This window comes from Heterodontus francisci, chromosome 9 (genome assembly GCF_036365525.1).
Source record: "Heterodontus francisci isolate sHetFra1 chromosome 9, sHetFra1.hap1, whole genome shotgun sequence".
Lineage (NCBI taxonomy): Eukaryota > Metazoa > Chordata > Chondrichthyes > Heterodontiformes > Heterodontidae > Heterodontus > Heterodontus francisci.
In genome coordinates this window covers 37176882-37198930 of record NC_090379.1, presented here as the reverse complement: position 1 = coordinate 37198930, position 22049 = coordinate 37176882, and the positions used below count along the sequence as shown (strand labels likewise).

Genomic DNA, 22049 nt, shown 5'->3' with positions numbered 1-22049 from the left:
ACCCAATACCCCACACACCCCCGCAAGCAACAGTTCCTCGGCTAACGTCTTGAAAATGATCTAACTCAATAGGATCGGTTATACCCAAACTAAATACAAGGCAGCGCTGACTCACAAAGTAGAACAGGATCACTGTTTCAGTCCTTAACATGGCGACAGGGAGAGGGGCAGTTACCTTCACGGGTCATTCCCACTGCAAGAATGACTGCTAACCGCAGCAGGTGCGAGATTGCTGACCGAGCCGGCAGTCGTTGCTGAGGTGATTCCAGGTAACACTCGCACATACTCATCTCCCAGATTCCATATTTTAAAAAGTTAACAAAGTGAGCGTTGGTCCTATAGAAGGTGAGTCTGGGGAATTAATAAGGGAAAATAAGATGACAGATGAATTGAGCAGGTATTTTGCATCAGTCATCACCATAGAGGATACAAGTAACATCCCAGAAATAGCTGCAAAATCAGGAAATGGAAGGCAGAGAGGAACTCAAGAAAATCACAATCACTAGGGAAGTGGTACTTAGCAAATTGTTGGAGCTGTGGGCTGACAAGTCCCCAGGTCCTGATGGACATCATCCTAGGGTCCCAAAAGAAGTGGCTGGTGAGATAGTTGATGCATTGGTTTCCGTTTTCCAAAATTGCCTAGATTCAGGAAGGTTCCAACAGATTGGAAAATAGCGAATGTAACTCCTTTATTCAAGAAGGGAGGGAGAGAGAAAGCAGGAAACTACAGGCCAGTTAGGGAACATGTTAAGACGCTATTATTAAAAAAGTTATAACAGGGCACTTAGAAAAATTCAAGGTAATCAGGCAGAATCAATGTGGTTTTGTGAAAGGGAAATCATGTTTAGCCAATTTATTGGAGTTCTTTGAAGAAGTAACGTGTGCTGTGGATAAAGGGGAACCTGTGGATGTACTGTACTTAGATTTCCAGAAGACATTTGATAAGGTAGCGCCTCAAAGATTATTGTGGAAAACAAAACTCATGGTGTGGGGGGTAATATATTGGCATGGATAGAAGATTGGCTATCTAACAGGAAACAGAGAGTAGGCATAAATGGGTCATTTTCTGGTTGGCAAGATGTAATAAGTGGTGTGCCACAAAAATCTGAGCTGGGGCCTCAACTTTTTACAATTTATATAAACTATTTGGATGAAGGGACCGTAGGTATGGTTGCTAAATTTGCTGATGACACAAAGATAGGTAGGAAAGTAAGTTGTGAAGAGGACATAAGGAGACTACAAAGGGATATAGATAGGTTAAGTAAGTTGACAAAGATCTGGCAAATGGAGTATAATGTGGGAGCATGTGAAATTGTCCATTATGACAGGAAGAATAAAAAAGAAGCATATTATCTAAATGTTGAGAGGTTACAGAGCTCTGAGATGCAGAGGGATATGGGTGTCCTCATGCATGAATCGCAAAAGGTTAGTATGCAGGTTCAGCAATTAATTAGGAAAACTAATAGAATGTTATCATTTATTGCGAGGGGAATTGAATACAAAAGTAGGGAGGTTATGCTTCAGTTATACAAAGCATTGGTGAGACTGCATCTGGAGTAGTGTGTACAGTATTGGTCTTCTTATTTAAGGAAGGATGTAAATGTATTGGAAGCAGTTCAGAGAAGGTTTGCTAGACTAATATCTGGAATGGGTGGGTTGTCTTATGAGGAAAGGCTGGACAGGCTAGGCTTGCATCCGCTGGAGTTTCGAAGAGAAAGAGGTGACTTGATTGAAACATATAAGATCTTGAGGGGTCTTGACAGGTTTGTTGTGGAGAGGATGTTTCCCCTTGTGGCGGAATCTAGAACTAGGGGTCACTATTTAAAAATAAGGGGTCACCCATTTAAGGCAGAGATGAGGAGAAAGTTTTTTCTCTCAGAGGGTCGTGAGTCTTTGGAACTTTCTTCCTCAAAAGGCAGTGGAAGTGGAGTCTTTAAATATTTTTAAGTCAGAGGTAAATAGATTCTTAATAAGCAAGGGAGTGAAAGGTTATTGGGGATAGGCAAGAATGTGGAGTCGAGATTATAATCAGGGCAGCCATAATCCTATTAAATGGCGGAGCAGGCTCGAGGGGCTGAGTGGCCTACTCCTGCTCGTAATTCATATGTTCGTATAAGTTAACATCACTGGAAGGAGGTGAGAGAAAAGGATGAATCCTGTGCTTCTTGCTGATTTCTGCCCCAGCGTTTAAAAAATAAACAGCCTTCATAACTGTCAGGGAGAATCCATACCGCTTCACACACACACAGACTCCACCTTTGCATGGGACAGCAAGCCATTGGCAGCCGCATACATGTCCAGTCCTCCATGCACCCCATGTGCCTCTGTGTGTACCAGACTCCACCCACCAAATCAACGTGGCAGCTTTTTTGTGCACAGCAAAGTTCCAAAAAATACAGTGAGGAGTTTTAAAAATTTCAGTTAGCAACCACTCCCCTGACACTACTTGCATGGCAGAGATTAGAAGAGCCGCACCTGGTTGTAAACAGAGGACCTTGCACCTTACTCCAGGTGCCTTGCATCAGATGGATCAAAAAATTCTTATACTCAGTACACTCAGTACCTGAATGTTACAATAAAGTTTTTAAATATCTAATTAATGAACTGCCATCCCACAGGTGCAGAACAACAGAGTTTAATGCGCCCCTTAAACTGACCAATCAAAACATTCCTGACAGACAAAAACTGCATATTATTGTTATAGATTCTAGGCTAATACTGCCATAAAAAAAATGTCTACATGGCGATGTTCAAATAAATCGCTGTCAAAGTGGTTGGGTTTAACCTGGGCATCCTCAGTATTAGTAACGGGAATAGACCAAACTGTTACCATTGCTGCAAGAGCAAGAGACAGTAATAGTGGGGAGAAAGTTATGAGGAAGGAGGGCTTGACCTGACATGCATGGTGATATTGACTCCTTTCTGTCAAGATACATATTAGATTAAAAAATCAATTTCATTCTCAGAAAATGACCCAGCTTGATTTGATTAAAGAGTCATTGAACTTAGGTGTTGGCCTCAAAATCGAATTATGCAATGTCTGTTTTTTTGGAGTAAAACATGCACTGATGAGTCCAATACTGCATGTGGTGTTTGCAATCTATTCCCCTCCTCCAAATGACCCAGTGCCAGTATCGTTTCTGGCCATCTTTTGTCCTCTTCAGGATCACCATATTTACTCTTGGGGCACAATTAGCCCCCCCCCCCCCAAAATGCTGGTTGCATTCTCATGATGCAAGAGGACCAATTTTGCATGGTCCTTTTGTGCATGAGTTTGGATGCAGTGGTTGTTGACATTGCTGGGTTCAAGCCTAAATACATTGACACCTCCTCAGGTCAGCAATGTCTTCCTCCTCATCCTCCATCCAGGCTCTGCGCATCACCCTATTGAGCCCCAATATCTAATTCCCTCTGGGTGGCTGTCTCTAAGCTGGTGCTTGAGGTGAAAAGGTGAGTGACAGCACATGCTCTGAGGTACTGGCAGGGCTATATGCAGAGAGGTCTGCATTTCCTTCTACCTTTGCTTCTTCCAGTTTACGTGCAGCTGGAGAAATGTTGCAGGATGGAGGCCTTCAGATTACAGGGGCATTGGGAACAGTTCAGGACAGGAAGGACATGTTCAAGGTGGATGGGTTGCATTATCAATGTCCTCGCAGTGAAGTTAACTAGTGCTCTGGCAGAGAGCTAGCACAGGCATGATAGCCCAATGGCCTCCTTCTGTGCTGTATCATTCTCTGATTAGGATTCTGCAGGCCAAAGCTATGAATGCAGGTGTGACTTTATTGGAATTAAAGAAGTATCAAAGGATCTGTGTAAAGAATTTTGGCGTAGTTTGGAGATAGCATGTACAGGATTATTTTGCTGATATTCCGGGGAAAATGTGAATGTTTACATATTATTTTATTTTATCTTCCTTTGATAGGAAAAGAAGTCCTTCACATTCCAGTGAAAATGCAGTATTTGTGGCACAACATTGTCACCTCCTGGTGTAGTAGCATATGACACACAAGGATCACATGACAATAATCTCAGAATTGTTTGGTTCAGAGCAAGTCCCATGAAACAAATAAAAAAGGTCATTCGACCTTGTTTTAAAAAAAACTGCCCTGGAGATAAATAAATATGGAGAAATTTCATTAGTTCATGAGTGTTCTATGCGGAGAAAATATTTCAGTTGAAAGTTCACAGAGCTGATGGGTATTCTACTTGTGAGTATACAGATTTTTTGAACTTTCTGTCAATATTGATAACACCAAGAAGTCAATTTATCTCTGGCATCTGAACCTATATATTTTAAATTGACTGATTAGTTTTACCCTGTGCCTCCCTCGTCGTTCTCAAGATTTTATTATACTATGAGTTACTTTGGACCAGACATTTTGACAACAACTTGATCCAGATATATAGGTTGTAAGTCAGTTGGGTGATGGTCGGTTGACTGTAAACATCCACACTAATAAAGAAAGAACTCACATTGACATAGCATCTTTACATTCTCAGAAGGTCCCAAATATTTCACAGCCAATGAATTATTTTCAAAGTGCAGTCACTATTGTTACAGAGACTGATGCAGCAGCAGCCAATTTGTGGACAGTGTGGTCCCACAAGCAGTAAAGACATCATGATCATTTAATCTGTTTTGACATTGTCAGTTTATATGAACATACGAACATACGAATTAGGAGCAGGAGTAGGCCACTCGGCCCTTCGAGCCTGCTCCGCCATTCAATAAGTTCATGGCTGAATTGATTACTCCACATTTCCACCTACCCCTGATAACCTTCCACCCCCTTGCTTATATGAATATACGAATTAGGAGCAGGAGTAGGCCATTGAGGTAATTGAGGAATAAATGTTGGCCAGGACACAGGCCATGGTCTTCTTCATATTATGCCACAGAATATTTTATGTCCACTTGAACAGGCAGATTTGTTGCACCTGCCATAATATTCTTTGATGATAAAAGTCATTATGTTGATCATATATATTTTTATATTCAGTTTAGGTATATTATGTTGCTGGGAATTGTAATTTGTTGGTTGGGAATGCTCTAGTTAAATTTTCTTTTTGGTATTTGGGGCAAACTTTTGCTTTTAACTACATTCATTTCCAAAGTATTGCAAAATTTCCAGGATCCTGCTGTGAAACAAGTGCATTGATGGAGACCACACCCATTTTATTTGTTTCTGAAATAGATTAAGAAAGAACATTTTACTATTTTGTACAAATTAATTATATGGAAACAGGAAGACATAGAGAAACAAAAATAATGTAAATCATAAAGTAGAAAAACTTCAAGTTGTACCATCACATCATACCAAATATGAAGATCAATATATTTCAAAATTTTACAGTATGCACATTTTGGATAATTTTCAGGTCTCCTAAGTAGTAGTTCTATACAAATATCATAGTATCTTCCTTCAAATAATTTATACATAATGTGTAAAACAAAGATCCATTCAGAGTTTGGGTAAAGAAATATTTATCATAGAAATCTATAATGGTTGGCAAAAATAACCGGCTATGAGTAAAGTGGTGAGTGAGGGTAGGTCTGATACAGATGTTTTCAATAATGAAGTGCATAAATAACTTTTTATCTGAATTGAGAATGTAGGATGAGAACAAATGCTTCAGAAATGAAGAAGCCGTTGGTTAAATTAGAAGTTAGGGGGAAAAAGTCCTCCTTAGGGGCAATAGTTTGCAAATTAAATTGTTACTTAATGCAGAAAATAACTATTATTTCAAATGGATCCTGGTCGTAGTGAATGAGGGAATCAAAGGTTAACAGATGGATAAATGGATGGAACTTTCCTGAATTTTATTACTTATGAAACTTCATATTAGCTATAGAGAAGGCAAGATAGTTTGTTGCTGAGGCTACGAGTGAGGAATCCATTTTGGCACAATAATCTTTCGAGCTTCTTTGGTTGCTGTTATGTAAATATCATCAAAGTACTCCAGTAAACCATATCCAGTTTTTGTGCCTCTGTAGATTTTAAAATTTACGATGCTAATTTATGATTTCATGGTTCATTGGAAGATCTCCAATGGTAACTTTGGATTTAGAATGTGGTTTAGCATCATCATCAATAGCCCATGGCAGCCTCAGTGAAACAGTGATTTGCTTTTCATTAATGAATATAATGTTTGAGTCAATCAGGTGCAAGCGTGATTAACACTTACTAATGTGACACTTTCAAATGTGATCTACACTTTACATATATTGCACTTGCAAGTACAACATTTTCCTGCACATTGCTAGATGCAGAGCTTTCTAAATATATATCAAAAGGAAAATAAAATGACTTTAAGTTCCATAATTTTGTTTGAGAGAGATAGAATACAGGGGTACTGTTATAGAGCAAACATGGGAAACTATGACAAAAGCTTTGGCAACCTGTTGAATATTATTTTTGTTGAATGGGATTTGGCCATAAATGATTTTTGTCTGTCTTTCAACATAATTCATAAAAGAGAAGACTTAATCATTTGTGAAGCAACGTGCTGTTTAGGCACATATTAGCCTCTTTGTAAATGACAACTAATTGACAAAAGGGCAAATATTATTTTGTACAGTCAATATAGACAGTTACTGGTTTGTATACATCAAATATGTAATAGTAATCTCAAAAATAGATTTGGGGTTTAAATGAAAGTTATTTCTTTATAAGTTTGAGGGCATTTTTCTGCTCAGTGTTGAGAAATGAAACATTTTTCTATGTTTTACCCAAAGGGAATATGTTTAGAGGAATCTGAGAGGTGGATAGGAGCCTAATTACAGGTTAAATATCAGCAATGTCAGAAAAATCAATAGCTATAGATTCAACAATTCATCCTGGCATCCATCCTGGTTACAAATGACTCACACAGATCAAAATATGAACAATGTAAAATAAAACTGAACATTACAAATGTGTTAACTGAAAACATAGACACGGATTGTGTACTACATTTTTATTCTTTCATGGGTTGTGGGCATCACTGGCAAGGCCAGCATTTGTTGCCCATCCCTAATTGCCCTTGAACTGGGCGGCACAGTGGCGTAGTGGTTAGCACCACAGCCTCACAGCTCCAGGGACCCGGGTTCGATTCTGGGTACTGCCTGTGTTTGCAAGTTCTCCCTGTGTCTGCGTGGGTTTTCCCCGGGTGCTCCGGTTTCCTCCCACAGCCAAAGACTTGCAGGTGATAGGTAAATTGGCCATTGTAAATTGCCCCTAGTGTAGGTAGGTGATAGGGAATATGGGATTACTGTAGAGTTAGTATAAATGGGTGGTTGTTGGTCGGCACAGACTCGGTGGGCCGAAGGGCCTGCTTCAGTGCTGTATCTCTAAATAAATAAATAAAAAATAAATAAATAAGTGGCTTGCTGGACCATTTCAGAGGGGAGTTGGGAGTAAACCACATTGCTGTGGGTGTGGAGTCATATGTAGGCCAGACCAGGTAAGGACAGCAGATCTCCTTCCCTAAAGGACATTAGTGAACCAGATGGGTTTTTAAGACAATTAAGACATTACCATTATGCCACCGTCTCCCCCTTATAAATGCAATGTTCCATTTTGAGTTTTACTGTTTAGTAAAGTGAATTTTTAAAAATGATTTTCTTACCATTTGGTATGCAGAACGCAGGGTGTTCTGAAAAATCCATTTCCTCTGGAGAAGGCGCCACCTAATGGCAGAGTACACTTTATACAACCAACTTGTTGCGTTAGCGGGTGAGAATATTATTTTGCATGAAGTACAGGTCGGTCGATTAGCCGATTTTCAAAGAAAATTAAAAAAAGATAGTATACGCTTCGAAATTTAATTATAAAGTAACAACAATTTTATCTGGGAATATTAAGAATTGAACGTCCATCGATTTTTCAATGAGAAAAGTGAAAAGCCAAGGTCAGGCCACCACCAAAGTTGAAAAGAGAGAGAGAAAAAAACTGATATGCCGCTCGTTTTGATTTATTTTCTTAAAGAAAATTAAGGATATGATAGCCGAATGATTTGAGATCTTTTCAGAGTTCATTTTCGTAAAGGAAACATAATTACTTAAACGTCTTGTTTGTGGCTTTTAATCAGAAAATATGCCATTTATAAGCTTTTTAATTCGGGATAGAAGGCAAGGCATCTTATATTTCCGAAATAGCGCGTCAGTATAAAAATGATTTAAACTAATGTGTCCATGGTTGCCTCCCAACTTTTTTTTCAACTGATTTATTATCACGGATTCTAGCGTTTTCAGCCGACTGTGTGGAAGATAATGCTTGTTCACAGGAATCAGAATAATTTATTGGGGGTTTAAATAAGTAAACATTTTGGTTTATGTATTTAATATCTATGACACAGACACGATGGGCCAAGTGCCCTCTTTCTGTGCCGTAAACTTTCTATGATAGTTATCGACGTAGCGCGCCGCAATCTCTGCGTGAAAGGAAGTCGAAGATGATTCCAAATTTAAATTACATGAAAGCTATATATTAGCGGCCAAACTGCTTAGATGCAATTTCCGAGACTGGAATTCATTAAACCACACGTTTAAAATATTTCAATAATTTAAAAAAACAGCTGGAAAGTATAATTTACTTGCAGAAGTGCCCAGTTTTCTACATCAACGTTTTCATCACCACACCAAGACAGCAGTATATATACGTTTCAATCTGTAAGACGAATAAAAATATAACAAAAGCGATATTTAATAGTATTCCATTGTGTGCATAAGATGGAAATAATTGTGCAAAAATTGCACATTCCGAAGGCGAAAACAGTAGTGTGCTTTTCTGATTGCACTAAGCTAACCACAGAATTATCAAACAAAAACTGTTATGTGATTATCAGGTAGCATCTACTGTATGAGTTGATGACCTGAACTATCTTCTCAAACCCTCAATGCCAGGTGTCCTTCAAACTTAATTTCATTGCTGGATGTATTCGTCGTGAGATATTTTGGCTGTTGCAGTCCAAGTATAACAATTATAGCTGGTCTTGGAGCTTGGCGGTAAACGCCTGTGGGTAAGATTTGTATCTGCTTGGGAGCGGTTGCGAACTCACATCCATAAAGGAAAAAGGAAGCAAATTAAAAGGAGGGGTAGCTGATGCCTTTGCTACGACATTCGCGTTTGAGGGAGGACAATGCTGAAATCGGTTTCAGCATTTACAACATCCTAAAACGCAGACCCGATTTAAACTATATTTGTGTTGCTTTTAGCAGGAATAAGCGATCAGGTTGGGAAAGTGTTTGCATATTCAACAATATGTAAATAGATAAAGTGGTTGCATGGTCAATACCGATGGAACAGTGGCTGGTTCTCATCTCAATATTTTTTCTACATTATAACATACGAAGAACTTTCGTCATCTTTGACATAGAAGTCCTGATACTTTTTAAGCCGGACCGAGCCAGAGTTATCCAGACCAGCTGGATAATAAGTGTCCTTTGGATAATTGATGCTGTCACACATCGCTAGGTTATTGTCCCATTTCCAGCCCTGCTAAGTTTGTGAATATTTGTGAATGCATTGTTATATTCACGGTGTCTCTAAAAATAGGTGTTGCGTTGAAAGGTTTGCACCGTAATTTTTCTGGGAATAAAAATTACCAAGGGTTTAGAGTGAAGACGCAAGATTTCTTGCATGTGTTTATTATCTATCAGTTATTAAGATAGATACAGTAAATGGCAGAACCCTTAGGAGTATTGACAGGCAGAGAGATCTGGGCGTACAGGTCCTCAGGTCACTGAAAGTGGCAACGCAGGTGGATAAGGTAGTCAAGAAGGCATACGGCATGCTTGCCTTCATCGGTCGGGACATAGAGTATAAAAATTGGCAAGTCATGCTGCAGCTGTACAGAACCTTAGTTAGGCCACACTTAGAATATTGAGTGCAATTCTGGTTGCCACACTACCAGAAGGACGTGGAGGCTTTGGAGAGGGTACAGAAGAGGTTTACCAGGATGTTGCCTGGTCTGGAGGGCATTAGCTATGAGAAGAGGTTGGAAAAACTCGGATTGTTTTCACTGGAACGACGGACGTGGAGGGGCGACATGATAGAGGTTTACAAAGTTATGAGCGGCATGGACAGAGTGGATTGTTAGAAGCTTTTTCCCAGGGTGGAAGAGTCAGTTACTAGAGGGCATAGGTTTAAGGTGCGAGGGGCAAAGTTTAGAGGGGATGTGCGAGGCAAGTTTTTTTTACACAGAGGGTGGTGAGTGCCTGGAACATGCTGCCAGGGGAGGTGATGGAAGCAGATACGATAGCGATGTTTAACAGACATCTTGACAAATGCATGAATAGGAAGGGAATAGAGGGATATGAGCCCCGGAAGTGCAGAAGGTGTTAGTTTAGGCAGGGATCAAGATCGGCGCAGGCTTGGAGGGCCGAATGGCCTGTTCCTGTGCTCTACTGTTCTTTGTTCTTATTACACCTTTTCTGTAATTTTACATTCGCTGTGATATTGTTGGTGGAAAATGTATCAGATGTGTCAAGCCATGCATTCGATTTTGGACACTATCAGCAGCAACGCTGCCTCTCAAAAGCATTAAATATCGATTTTAAAATGATTTTACTTTAATTTCGTCTTGCAATGATTCGCCAACCCTCAGGTTGAAATATAGGGTGGGGCGGGGGTCAAAATTTTAGAATAAACTGCTTTTTCCTGTAAAAAACCACACTTGAAGATATCCAATATAGCATTCAAATACTTCTGAAATTAGGTAAAGGTTGCTCCAGAATGCTGACGAAAGATCATCGACCTGAAACATTAACTCTGTTTCTCTCTCCACAGATGCTACCAGACCTATTGAGTATTTCCAGCCTTTTACGTTTTTATTTCAGATTTCCAGCATCCACAGTATTTTGCTTTTGTAAAGACTGCCTAAGATTATTTCATGGAGATTATAAAACCGACTCTATGCTTGTTATAGTCCCGGTAAAAAAAAAGTGTACCTATTTCTAGCTAAATAGATGTTATTGAAAGCAAAAAATTAATGTGAAAGTTTGAGAATTTGAATTCAGTTTTAAAAGACCTGGAAATAAAAGCTGGTATTAGTAAAAGTGACCGTGAATTTATTGGATTGTGGTAAAACCCCAACTCAACAAATGCTTGAATAATGTCCTTTAAGGAAGATAATGTGTCGTCCTTACTCGGTCCGGCTTACATGTGACTCCACTCCCACACCATTGTGGTTAATTATCTCTTAAGTGCCATTTGAAGAGGCCTAGGAAGGCATTCAGTTGTATCATCACTCAGACCAATCAGGAATGGGTAATAAATGGGGCCTTGCCAGTGAGGACACATCCTGAGAATGAATATATATAAAAAATTGGATATGTGTAGTGCTGTTGAATAGAAATGCCACTGCCATTTCTGGAGAAGACCTAGGTATTTTACACTGTAATAATTGTCTTACAGCAGCAGCAGTAAAATCCTTTCTAAGATTACACAAATTTGCTTTAACGATCATCCTTTATAAACTGGCAGGCGTCAAATTCATTTTTGGCATCCTTGAAAGCCAGCAGATATAAATATATTATTTAAACCAGTGATGTACAAAATACCACAATCAATACACATTTCCACATAAAACCATAGAGTTCATTAGTATTATATTTCGTCACTAGCATGTTACTAACATATACTTATCCATATCGAGTAGAATCTTCTCGTGACACTATGTTGTCATTCCAGTTGAATTGTTACAAGTCATCCAAGATTTCGAGCACAATCAGCTATGTATATGAATTTGAACCCCACCCGCCCACCCACCACCACAATACTGAAATAATGCAGATTTTGTTTTTACAAGTAAAATCTACCAGTGCACATAGTTTACGAAACTATCAGGTTGTATTTTCCAAATCCGTTGAAAACAAGCAGTTGTATAGTTGTATTTATATAGCAGCTTTAAACGTAGTAAAACGTCCCAAGGCGTTTCACGGGAGTGTTAACAAACAAAACGAACACCATTCCGCGCCATATTATGAACTCTTAATACCATAAATAAATGTTTTAATTAAATAATTTATTCTATATTTAATTTATAATTGGGCCGAAAGACATTGCTATAGCTTAGTGATATTGTCCCAGCTAATCTGCGCTGTTTTGGTAGCTATCTGTAATGCGAAGGTGAATGAAGATTGGCTCAGTGGTTTCGCATAACTAGATCACACAAAGTATATTTTCTATTGTGGTCTCTTTAATGATACTGATATACTACATCAAGATTGTTGTACGCCGAGCATATATGTACGCAACTTTAAATAATCCTCGCCTTTAATATTTTTAATTATTTGTGTAGAAACACACCTGAGCAATGGAAACGACAAATGTACATCAATAAATTCAGTTCAGCGATTTGGAATATCTTTTTTTGCCGCGCAGGAACATTTATATTGGGATGTTATATTGCTACAAGCTTCCTGGCGTAAACTGGCCCGCAATGCCGCGTATTATAGCAGATTAAACTGATGCTTTCTGACAAGTTAGTACAGAGAGCATTTTATTTGCTTGGCTGATACAGCATCGATTGTAAACATGTGGAAATAATGTAGACAATAAAAAGGTGTAGAATGCCAATTATGAACACATCGTAATCCAATAATATTAGCAATTCTAAAAAGTACCAATAATGTACGCATTGCAATCACCGCCGAATGCCTTTAATCGACAAATATCTTATTTATACCTACCAATTCTAAAAAAAAGATGAAAAGTACATGCAATGCATATATAGCACATTTTACACGTTTCTTGATAGATATAAAATATTTTGCGTCTGTTGCATCATTAAAGGCCAACTCGAACTAGTATATCTTCTGTACTTTAAAACATGTTCAGTTCGTATTTGTATTGGTAAGCAGTGCTTACATCGTTCAGCATAATCCCACTGAAGTGTTTTGCAGTGAAAATATTACAGAGAACAAAATAGAGAAAACATAATACCATGTCAGAGTTCATATAGGAAGATGTTTGCTTGCCACGTGATAATGAATGAGAAATAAAACGCGCGATTGCATAATTGTTAGGACCGAGTCAGTAATTTTGGGGATAAAAAATCTTTATACTCTTTGGAAACCACCATCCTGAACCCGAAACCGCCATACCGCCACGGTACATTACTTTGCTCTAAGCAGGTTGTGTCCTTTTTTAACTGTGGTTTCATCTTTTAAAGAACTGACCGTTTGTTACAGCTGAAGCAGCTGCCATCAGACCATGTGCTTGGCTTTCATGCATCAGCGAGTCGCATTGGATTGTACAATAGTTTAATGTACTGAAGGCATTTCCACAACCTCGGAAATCACTCGAAATGGCTGGAAGGGATATCTTCAATTCAACTGCATAGAACTGTGAAAATAATATAAACACGTGCCTTATAAAGTCTCTTAATTTCAACCAAACCTGTCGTTTTTTTAATCCAAAAGCGGTGGGTGCACTGCGTATTAAAGCTTCGGATTTATGTTATGTTTTCTAACTGGAAGCAGCAACATTCTTCAGCTCCCTCCCCATCCGGAATTTTAGATGCTAATTTTGAACTTCATTTTGAGGTGTTTACAGCTCGATGAATTCGTTATCTTCAGAAGTAGGTTAACGCGTCGGGTAGCATCATTTAAAGGGAAAAATATCGTTACAGAAACGCGAATAATGGCAACAGTTCAAAAATTTCTCAGATAATTTGGAATAGAATTTAATTAAGACTTCATTGAAAATTGTTCCGACGTGCACATGTGCGTCAATGGTACATCTGAACTGAATATATTACATTGAACTTGACTATTTACCTTTAAGAAAATGCTACATTTTTTCGGGAATATAGTTGTTGATATCACCATGCTAGCAGAACGTTAAATGTGATGGAAAGGATCCTATTTATTTTGCTAGCCTACAGCTTGGTGGAAATGTGACAGTATCCATAATTCTTAGTAGGTTTTGCAGCTAACAAATGGACATAAAAGTGCAATGCTGACCACAGAGCGATTGGAGAATTAACCAAAGCAGCGCAATACTATACACGTTTGGACATCGTTGTACATTGCATATTATTAGAAGTAGAATTTAAATACAAATATACATACTAAACCAAGATTGGAGAGAACTGAATTTTGTCATATAAGTGAGTATTTCAGACCGGTGCAAATACTAGTCATCATGCTAATCGATGTTTGAATCTTATATCCGAAAACGCCTGCATTATGATCTGCAGAGGGCTGAACAAATATTAAGCTCCCATTCCTTTTCCCCATGAACATTTTTTTTATCCAGACCGTCAAGTTTTAATTTCCTATGTTGTGTCAGATGGATCGAATATAGAAACGAAGGTCAGCATGTTTGCTTTTGCAACAACCGTGTTGTTGCTTTGGAGGTGATGAAACCTTTACGCTTGCTTCTGGTTGATTGGCAAACTTGACAGTGATTGACAGGCAGCCATGGCAACCAGATAATGAATCTGCCAAGTCCAATAGAAAATCAGATGTGGGCTGAATGTTTTCCCCCCTTTTAACAGCGTCTCATCATCGAAACCGCAAAGAATCTCCTGCTAACCCTGGCACTTGGAGCACCAAGTTCATATTTGGCGTCTGGAAACGTAACTAGAACGCATCGTCTGTTTGCTTCACTCGTTGGAGTTCGTTCAGTTGACTTGGTTTTGCATTTATCTAGCTTTGTCTTATAAAAAAAAGAATCAATGTTCCAGCTGCCAATTCTGAATTTCAGCCCTCAGCAGGTGGCGGGGGTTTGTGAGACGCTGGAGGAGAGCGGAGACATTGAGCGACTTGGTCGCTTCCTCTGGTCCCTGCCAGTGGCCCCAGCAGCATGTGAGGCACTCAACAAAAACGAGTCCGTCCTCAGAGCTAGGGCCATCGTAGCATTCCACACGGGCAACTTCCGAGAGTTATATCATATCCTGGAGAATCACAAGTTCACCAAGGATTCACACGGCAAGTTGCAGGCCCTTTGGCTAGAAGCGCACTACCAGGAAGCAGAGAAACTAAGGGGTCGCCCATTGGGTCCAGTGGACAAGTACAGAGTTCGAAAGAAGTTTCCCCTGCCCAGGACTATCTGGGACGGAGAACAAAAGACTCATTGCTTCAAGGAGAGAACAAGGCATTTATTGAGAGAGTGGTACCTGCAGGACCCCTATCCAAATCCCAGCAAAAAACGAGAGCTTGCCCAAGCCACCGGACTTACACCTACACAAGTGGGTAACTGGTTTAAGAATCGTAGACAAAGGGACAGAGCAGCAGCAGCCAAAAACAGGTCGGTATTATATTTACAATTTCTTAAGTGTCTGTAAATATGTGTTGGATATATAAAAATCAGGCAGAATCGGTTAACTATTTTGTCAACTTCAGCTGCAATACATCAAGTAGGGATCAGCTAACACCAAAATTGTTGCTATCCAAATGATTTTATGCTGTAAATTTAGCAAAACATAAAAGTATCCTAGTTTGTATTTTTTCAATTTGAAACATCGTGTTTAAGGCAATAAAACATTCCATTGCATTAAATTAATAAAAGGGAAAACTGGATTTGTTGATCTATCCGTGCCTAGCGGTGTCTGGCTAAAACCGTCTTGGATTTCACAGTAAAGTGGATTCGTGTAAACCATATCTGAAGGAAGGAAATTTTCAAAACTCAGTTCTTACAACACGATTGAGCTAAACCTTCCAGATTAACTCTTAGTAGGTCAATTTAGGGGGTGGATTTATTTCCGAATAAACGTATAGATTTCCTATAAAACACGTGTGTTAGGTACATTTAAATGTTACTAAATGTTAGTGTGGAATCTTACCAATTGTATCTCTTTCCTGCCTTGAGTTATTTCCTGAATCAATGCCTCAATTCCTATGGCTTTAAGAAACGTATAACTGCTTCAACGTGTATGTTTGGAAACACGAGCAGTCTTTTAAGGCACAAGCCTCAAAACTGTTGATGTCTGCTTCATTGTCGACATTGCTGCTCATCTCCCATAGTACAAAGCTTGAAGGTGATCCTCGAGACTTTGATTAGCTACTGATCTTGAAGTATGTTTTTGTGTCTGTGCACATTCCTCCCCCCTTAGATTGTAATTCCTCGCTGTGTTTTCCTCACGAGAGCAGGCTGCAGCAACAGATTCTGTCACAGGCATCCGTCCGTTCTTTGAGCGAGGAAGACGCTGCTGTGGAACCACTGGTGGGCGCTTCAAGTCCCGCCGCCAGCCTGTGCAGCGTCTCGGAGAGGAGCAAGGCGGCCACTTCGGCTATCTCCATCACATCGAGCGACAGTGACTGCGACATCTAAGAAAAGAACCTGCATCTTGTGAGTGCCTCCAAAGTCCTGCATAATGAGTCGAGCAAACACCTCCAGTAACCACGTCCTTGCATCATTCTCTTAGGAACGACTGTTCTGCTTTTACGGCAGAAGACTTAACGACCACGGTCTTTTAAAAAAAACCTTGTTATTACCTTTATTTAAAGGGTATATATAGAAAAAAATTACCGAAGTGATGCCTCAATAACCATTTCTGCCAAGCTGCAAAATTTTGAGCACCTGCCCTGTACCTTCGTGGGTATTTCATGTTGAAAGACGGTGTTATATTTTTACTTTACTTTAAAGTTTTATATATATATACATATATGTTTGTTTATCTATTTAAAATAACGGCTTTGTTAGTTTTTTTCATTCTTTGCTTGTTTATTTGTGCACAGACTATTTGTAGAGTATTGTTCATTGGGTAGTGGATACATAGTTTGAAAGATAAATAAAATATTTAATGATGGACATTTTCTTTTCCGAATCTTCCATTTTTCCGTGTTTTCCTGAATAGGTTGTCGTTGCAATTGGAAACACTGAGGGGATGTTTTAAATAAACATTTTGGTTTAGCCGAGATGAAGAATTCAGATTTAATCTGAATCAGCTAAACTTGGAACGGATATGTTAATCCGATACTGTTAAAGACTACGAAAGGCAAGCGTCATGCCTCAGGCTGGCTAAACCTCGTAGAACTAAAATGGCTTTGTGTTATACAATTTGACATTGATCTTTAAATCGTTTGAACTGTGCTCTTTTTGCTCACTCCGACTGATTTCATTTGCGTTTCTGTATTAGGAAAATGAATGCTTCAGTCGTTCAACTTAATTTGATTCCTTTTATGTTGTAGAACACTTAAGAATTAGGGCGACACAAAAGATGTGAAACTGCACAGTATGCCTTGGCCATGTACAGTTACGCTTCCTGAATAATAAGAGCATAGACGAACTGCCGAACAGATTATCGTCGGCTATGTATTACATTCTATATTACTTTACAGCTGTTATAATTGTAGTTTATATTTACCATAACTAGTGAATTACAATAAGAAATATTCAACCCCCCCCCCCCCCCCATGTTTTTTAAAATTGTAAAAGTTACTAGCGTTTTCAAGCGGATTCTCTATTGATTCGCGATTCGACGAATTTTGAAATGGCATGTCGAATGCAAGCGGGAATTGTGTACGCTAGTGCCCGTTTGGACAGCAAGTCGAAGGATAGTAATCAATTCGAGACAAAAGTGTAGTGCAGAATAGTACAATGCCTTCTATTAATACCACAGACAAACGCTGTTTTGTAGCATTTTTGCCACAAGAAGAGGTTAGCAGTGGATTTCAATTACTTTCATAATTGAGATGCCTAAGTTCTAGAAAACGGTTCTCAAGTATTAACTCCGAACACCCAACTGCTGACAAATATTTGAGAATGCCTCTTTGCATTTGATATAAAGTACCTCATATGAAAACAGTTCTTAGTGCAAAGAAAGCAAATCTAAGAGTTACAATGTTTGTGTGAATCACTTTAGCGATTTTATTTGTGTATGTATTTTACTTAAATCTGTAAGATAACGTTTTAAACACAACATAACGATACCGTTTGGAAATTATTTTTGAAGAGAAGCAGAATTTTCATTTATTAGAATACACCTATTCTGCATTATGCAGTAACGGGTATATTTTAATTCAACACATGATATATGCAAAGGAACAAATCTCGCTTTGACTGCTAAAATCAACAATATTTACCTGATAATATTAGTACACAGCGCAATAATTGCTATCAAGTCTTAAAGAGCCCCATCATTGACGATTTTAGTAAATCCTATTCAACCTATGAAATCTAATTTGAAATCTGCGATCACGTCAGAGGACATCAATAACATAAATGAGACATTTATTAATCCAATTTGTAGTGCTATTTCATATTTATCTGCTAAGAACGTGGCGTTTTATGTTCCATTCTGTGTTCATACACACAAGGTAGGCTGCATAGCAAACATCACAAATTTTACAACAACCGCATACTACAACCACATGCTACTCACATTGAACACTACTGCAATGCCAATATGTTGGCTAAATGCGCCGATTTCTTCCTTGCATCTGTTGTTAATTTTAAAATATATTTAACAGCAATCAGATGGTTTGTTTATTTGTATACAATATAGCCATGGAAACATAAACAGCAACTATGGTTTACAAAGACACATTTTCTAAATTGGGGGTAAATTCTTGGTGGATTATTTTCAAAGCAAAATGCAGTGTCGATAATTGTTAGACAGCATGTTTTACTGAGTCCCCGATGAACGGGAACATTATTCCGATCAAGTTAAAAGACAATTGCTAAAATGCAATTATGCGTTCGCCTAGTCAAATAACTCAGGGCTGTAAAGAAATATTACAACTGATGAACAATAGCCGTGTTTCTCTAGTAGTATTACTCCAGGCAAAAGTTTAAGCATATGGATCGTTACAAAATTATGTCATTGCATTATTGTCTCGTGTTTTAGTGAACAGAAAAGAATTTTATGTTTTGCAAATTTTAGGTAATAATTCTCAAAACATCGCTTCGTGTCGTAATTCGTCAGTATGCATATTGATTGCTCTACTAACTTGCCAAGTCCCAAGATTTATTTCCACGACCGTCGATTTCATTGCTATAGCCTTGTGCATAAATACTGTCTCAAAGAGATCAAAAAGAGACTTCAGGAATGAATTGGTGAGGGGCAATCGTTGTGAATGTCTAATTTCACCAATTTGTATTTTTACAAATAATTTTTCATATTTTATTATATACAGATCATCAGTGTAATTGCTGTTCTACTCTAGTCATTGTGCCAACTGCAGTTAGGCTTAAATCTAGCATGGTACGACTTCACCCGGAAGCGATCTGTAGCTGTATCACAGTCAATATTAAATATCTGTGTTACATGTTCAAATTTGCGTTAAGACGACTTGCAAGTTACTTTTTTTCAAATCAGGAGATCACATTGTTGTTGAATAGATCGATGCATTTATTTTAATGCAGATAACTCGAATAAACCAACTCTCATTTTAAGCTAATATTTGCATATTTATGACATCATCGAGAGCCAATGAAGATGGAGTATTTTGTATGAGTGTTATGAAATTTACTAGCATTCCGTCTTCTGGGCAAATGACCACCCAATCGGCCTCGCGAGAAGAAAATGTTCACCAGCAAATTGGTGAAAAGTTTATCGACTATTTAGGGAAATGCAAACTATTTAATTAATAAGAAAATCAGAAATAAGTAATATATAGACCCTGAATTAGTTTATGTGTTTACGCTGCAAGACTGAGTGAGGTTATCTCAATTTGTAGGGATTGTAACAATATTGAATCACAGATAGTTTCATAAGGTTGGGAACATCAAATAATTTTAGGAATCTTCTACAAGATAGTAGAGCTGCTTTAAAGTAAAAGATGAAAGGATTACATTTTTGCAGTTAATCTTCAGGCGTTATATATTTAGAAAATTCCCTGTCAAATAATCCATTAATGATTGGATGACATCCATTAAAATAACTGTATATTTATTGTCCCGTATTGCAGCGGCGAAATGTGTTCCACGTTATGTTCATATTTTCTTAAGATTGGGGTTGAGTGACTTAAATTTACTGCGAAATTGCGTTTTTACAATGAAAAATTATTATCCACGTGTGATTATGAAGTTAACACTGTAACTACAGATCTAGAAATGAACCTAGTGGGAATCAAGTTGTGGAAACCTTCAACTGTTTACCAATACATGAATAACATGTAACAAACAAACATATAAACTATATATTACATAACAAAGGACATTGGAATTAGTTACTCGTCTTATTTTAAAATAACAAATAAAGACCAGTAAAACAGGCGTTGGTTTATTACAGTTTCAAATTCATTGCTTGTTTACCGTTTTCAAGGCTTATTCGAACAACATAGAAGAAGAATTTTACCTAAAAGCGCAGTTATTGCTTTCTGGATCCGTCCTGATCTAAAAGAGAAAGAAAACATTGTGCTTTAACGTGATTAGGGGAGGAGATGTGCAACAGCTTATTCTCTTTTGTGCACGAGCTAGAGAAATATTTGAAAAATATTTCCGTTTCTATTCAAGCGTGAGATAGACCTCAACGGGAATGAATGAAAAAGTCTTGTAAGCAGTCAATAACATTGTCAAACTTCTCTGAGTAATAAACGCTAATGATGGGATCTCGAGTCCCTGGAGGACAAAGGGTGCTCTAAGTATTCTGCGATGTTGTATTGGATAACGAGGAGTTTACAAAAGATTTACCAGGCAACATTTTGAATCCGCAAGAGGTAAGCAAAGCAAAAGGCTGGGGTTCAGACAGCATTGAACCATATACAAGAAAGAAGGAAAGAGAGAAAGGCAAGCGTACGACTGAATGGGTGAGTGCATTTCTTTAAATGAAAATATTTTAAAGCCCAGTTTGTTATTTTAAAGCAGCAGCATTTAGTTCCAGTTTAAATGTTATGAATTCGCTTCTTTTTTGGCCAACATTGAATGAGCTTACATGTTTGTTCTGATTTAGCCTGGTTGACTGATTTTGAGTCAATGAAATTGACCTGAATTGACAAGCGTATTGTTGCAAAGGCCTCAAAATTGTGATTACGATGGACGCAATTTGGTAACATTTTAATTGAAGGGAATTCAAGTAAAACGTCACATTTCTTCCAAACTAGTTGACAAACTTTAACTTGATATGTAAATTGCATTGATTATCGATTTATCACAGTGATTATGGGAAAATGTTAAATGTTTTAATGTCTAGATGTTAACTTCATGGGCAATAAACAGTGCATTACTAAGAATCTGAATAGATTTCTCTTCCTCACATGGTCATCCATTGATACTGACATTACGCTCTCAAGACAAAAAAGTCATGCCTTTTTACTTTACTTGCGTTGCGAAATATGAGGTATCTAAATGCAGAATATGAATCCAAAACTAATTGTAGTGTATTCTTTGCATTTGATTTACCAAATTTTAGAGCGAAATACATTTCTTAGTAATACGGCGTTAACACAAGTTACTTATGTAATTGGACCACGATAAATAATATTTTAAATAGATTTGTTTGGGGAAATGTTTAGCATCTTCATTTACAGTATATAATTGTAAAAAGTTTGATTATCATGCTCTTGAAAAAAGTTGCCATAGAAAATCTAATCTTTTGCCGTATTTATCAATTTCATTTATTAACCCAATGATACCTACACAGTGGAACCAAGTTCTACTTTATTGCAAAATCAATCGTAAGTATGTCTGGAAAATATAGGAACGTAAGAAATCTCAAGGGCCCGGAGAGGTTTTCCAATACATAACTCTGCTAATGTTCTGAACGTCCCTAATTGTTTTGTCTCCAAGATCCTAACTGGCAGACTATTCCAAATGTTTATCATTGTTTAAGTAAAGACGTTCTTAATATTTCGTTTAAATTTACTATTGATTTAATTTATATAAACTGGCTCTATTTCTCTGTCTTATTCTGACCCTTACCTATAACAACTTAATATTTTACGGGCTTGATAAGGCCAGCCTCCACATTAGCCTAATTTCTAAATGTTAGACCTGAACCTTATTTAATACTATCTCACAGCTCAATCCTTTAGTGTGAGATGTCTTGTTGCTCTTCTGTGCACCATCCCCAATCGCTGTATATGTTTTTGTGTGCGGTGACGAGAAGTAAACACCCAAGTTTGGTGCAACCAGTGCGTAAATCTGGAGTATTGTTTTGCTCAATGCCCATACTTTCTA

General features: G+C 38.0%; 1 protein-coding gene across 1 annotated transcript; it reads left to right on the top strand.

Annotated features, from left to right (window-relative positions):
• The first annotated feature begins 14664 nt into the window (after positions 1-14664).
• On the top strand, positions 14665-16259 carry LOC137373454 (homeobox protein SIX6). The gene is made up of 2 exons (XM_068038278.1): positions 14665-15236; positions 16079-16259. Exons 1-2 carry the CDS (start codon positions 14665-14667, stop codon positions 16257-16259), a joined length of 753 nt encoding a protein of 250 aa, XP_067894379.1.
• The last annotated feature ends 5790 nt before the right edge of the window (positions 16260-22049 follow it).

Excerpts from the sequence above, each read along its gene's own strand:
- LOC137373454 (XM_068038278.1), top strand. The coding sequence starts at position 14,665 with ATGTTCCAGCTGCCAATTCTGAATTTCAGCCCTCAGCAGGTGGCGGGG. Across the intron at positions 15,237-16,078 it reads GCAGCAGCAGCCAAAAACAG|GCTGCAGCAACAGATTCTGT; the intron begins GTCGGTATTATA and ends TCACGAGAGCAG.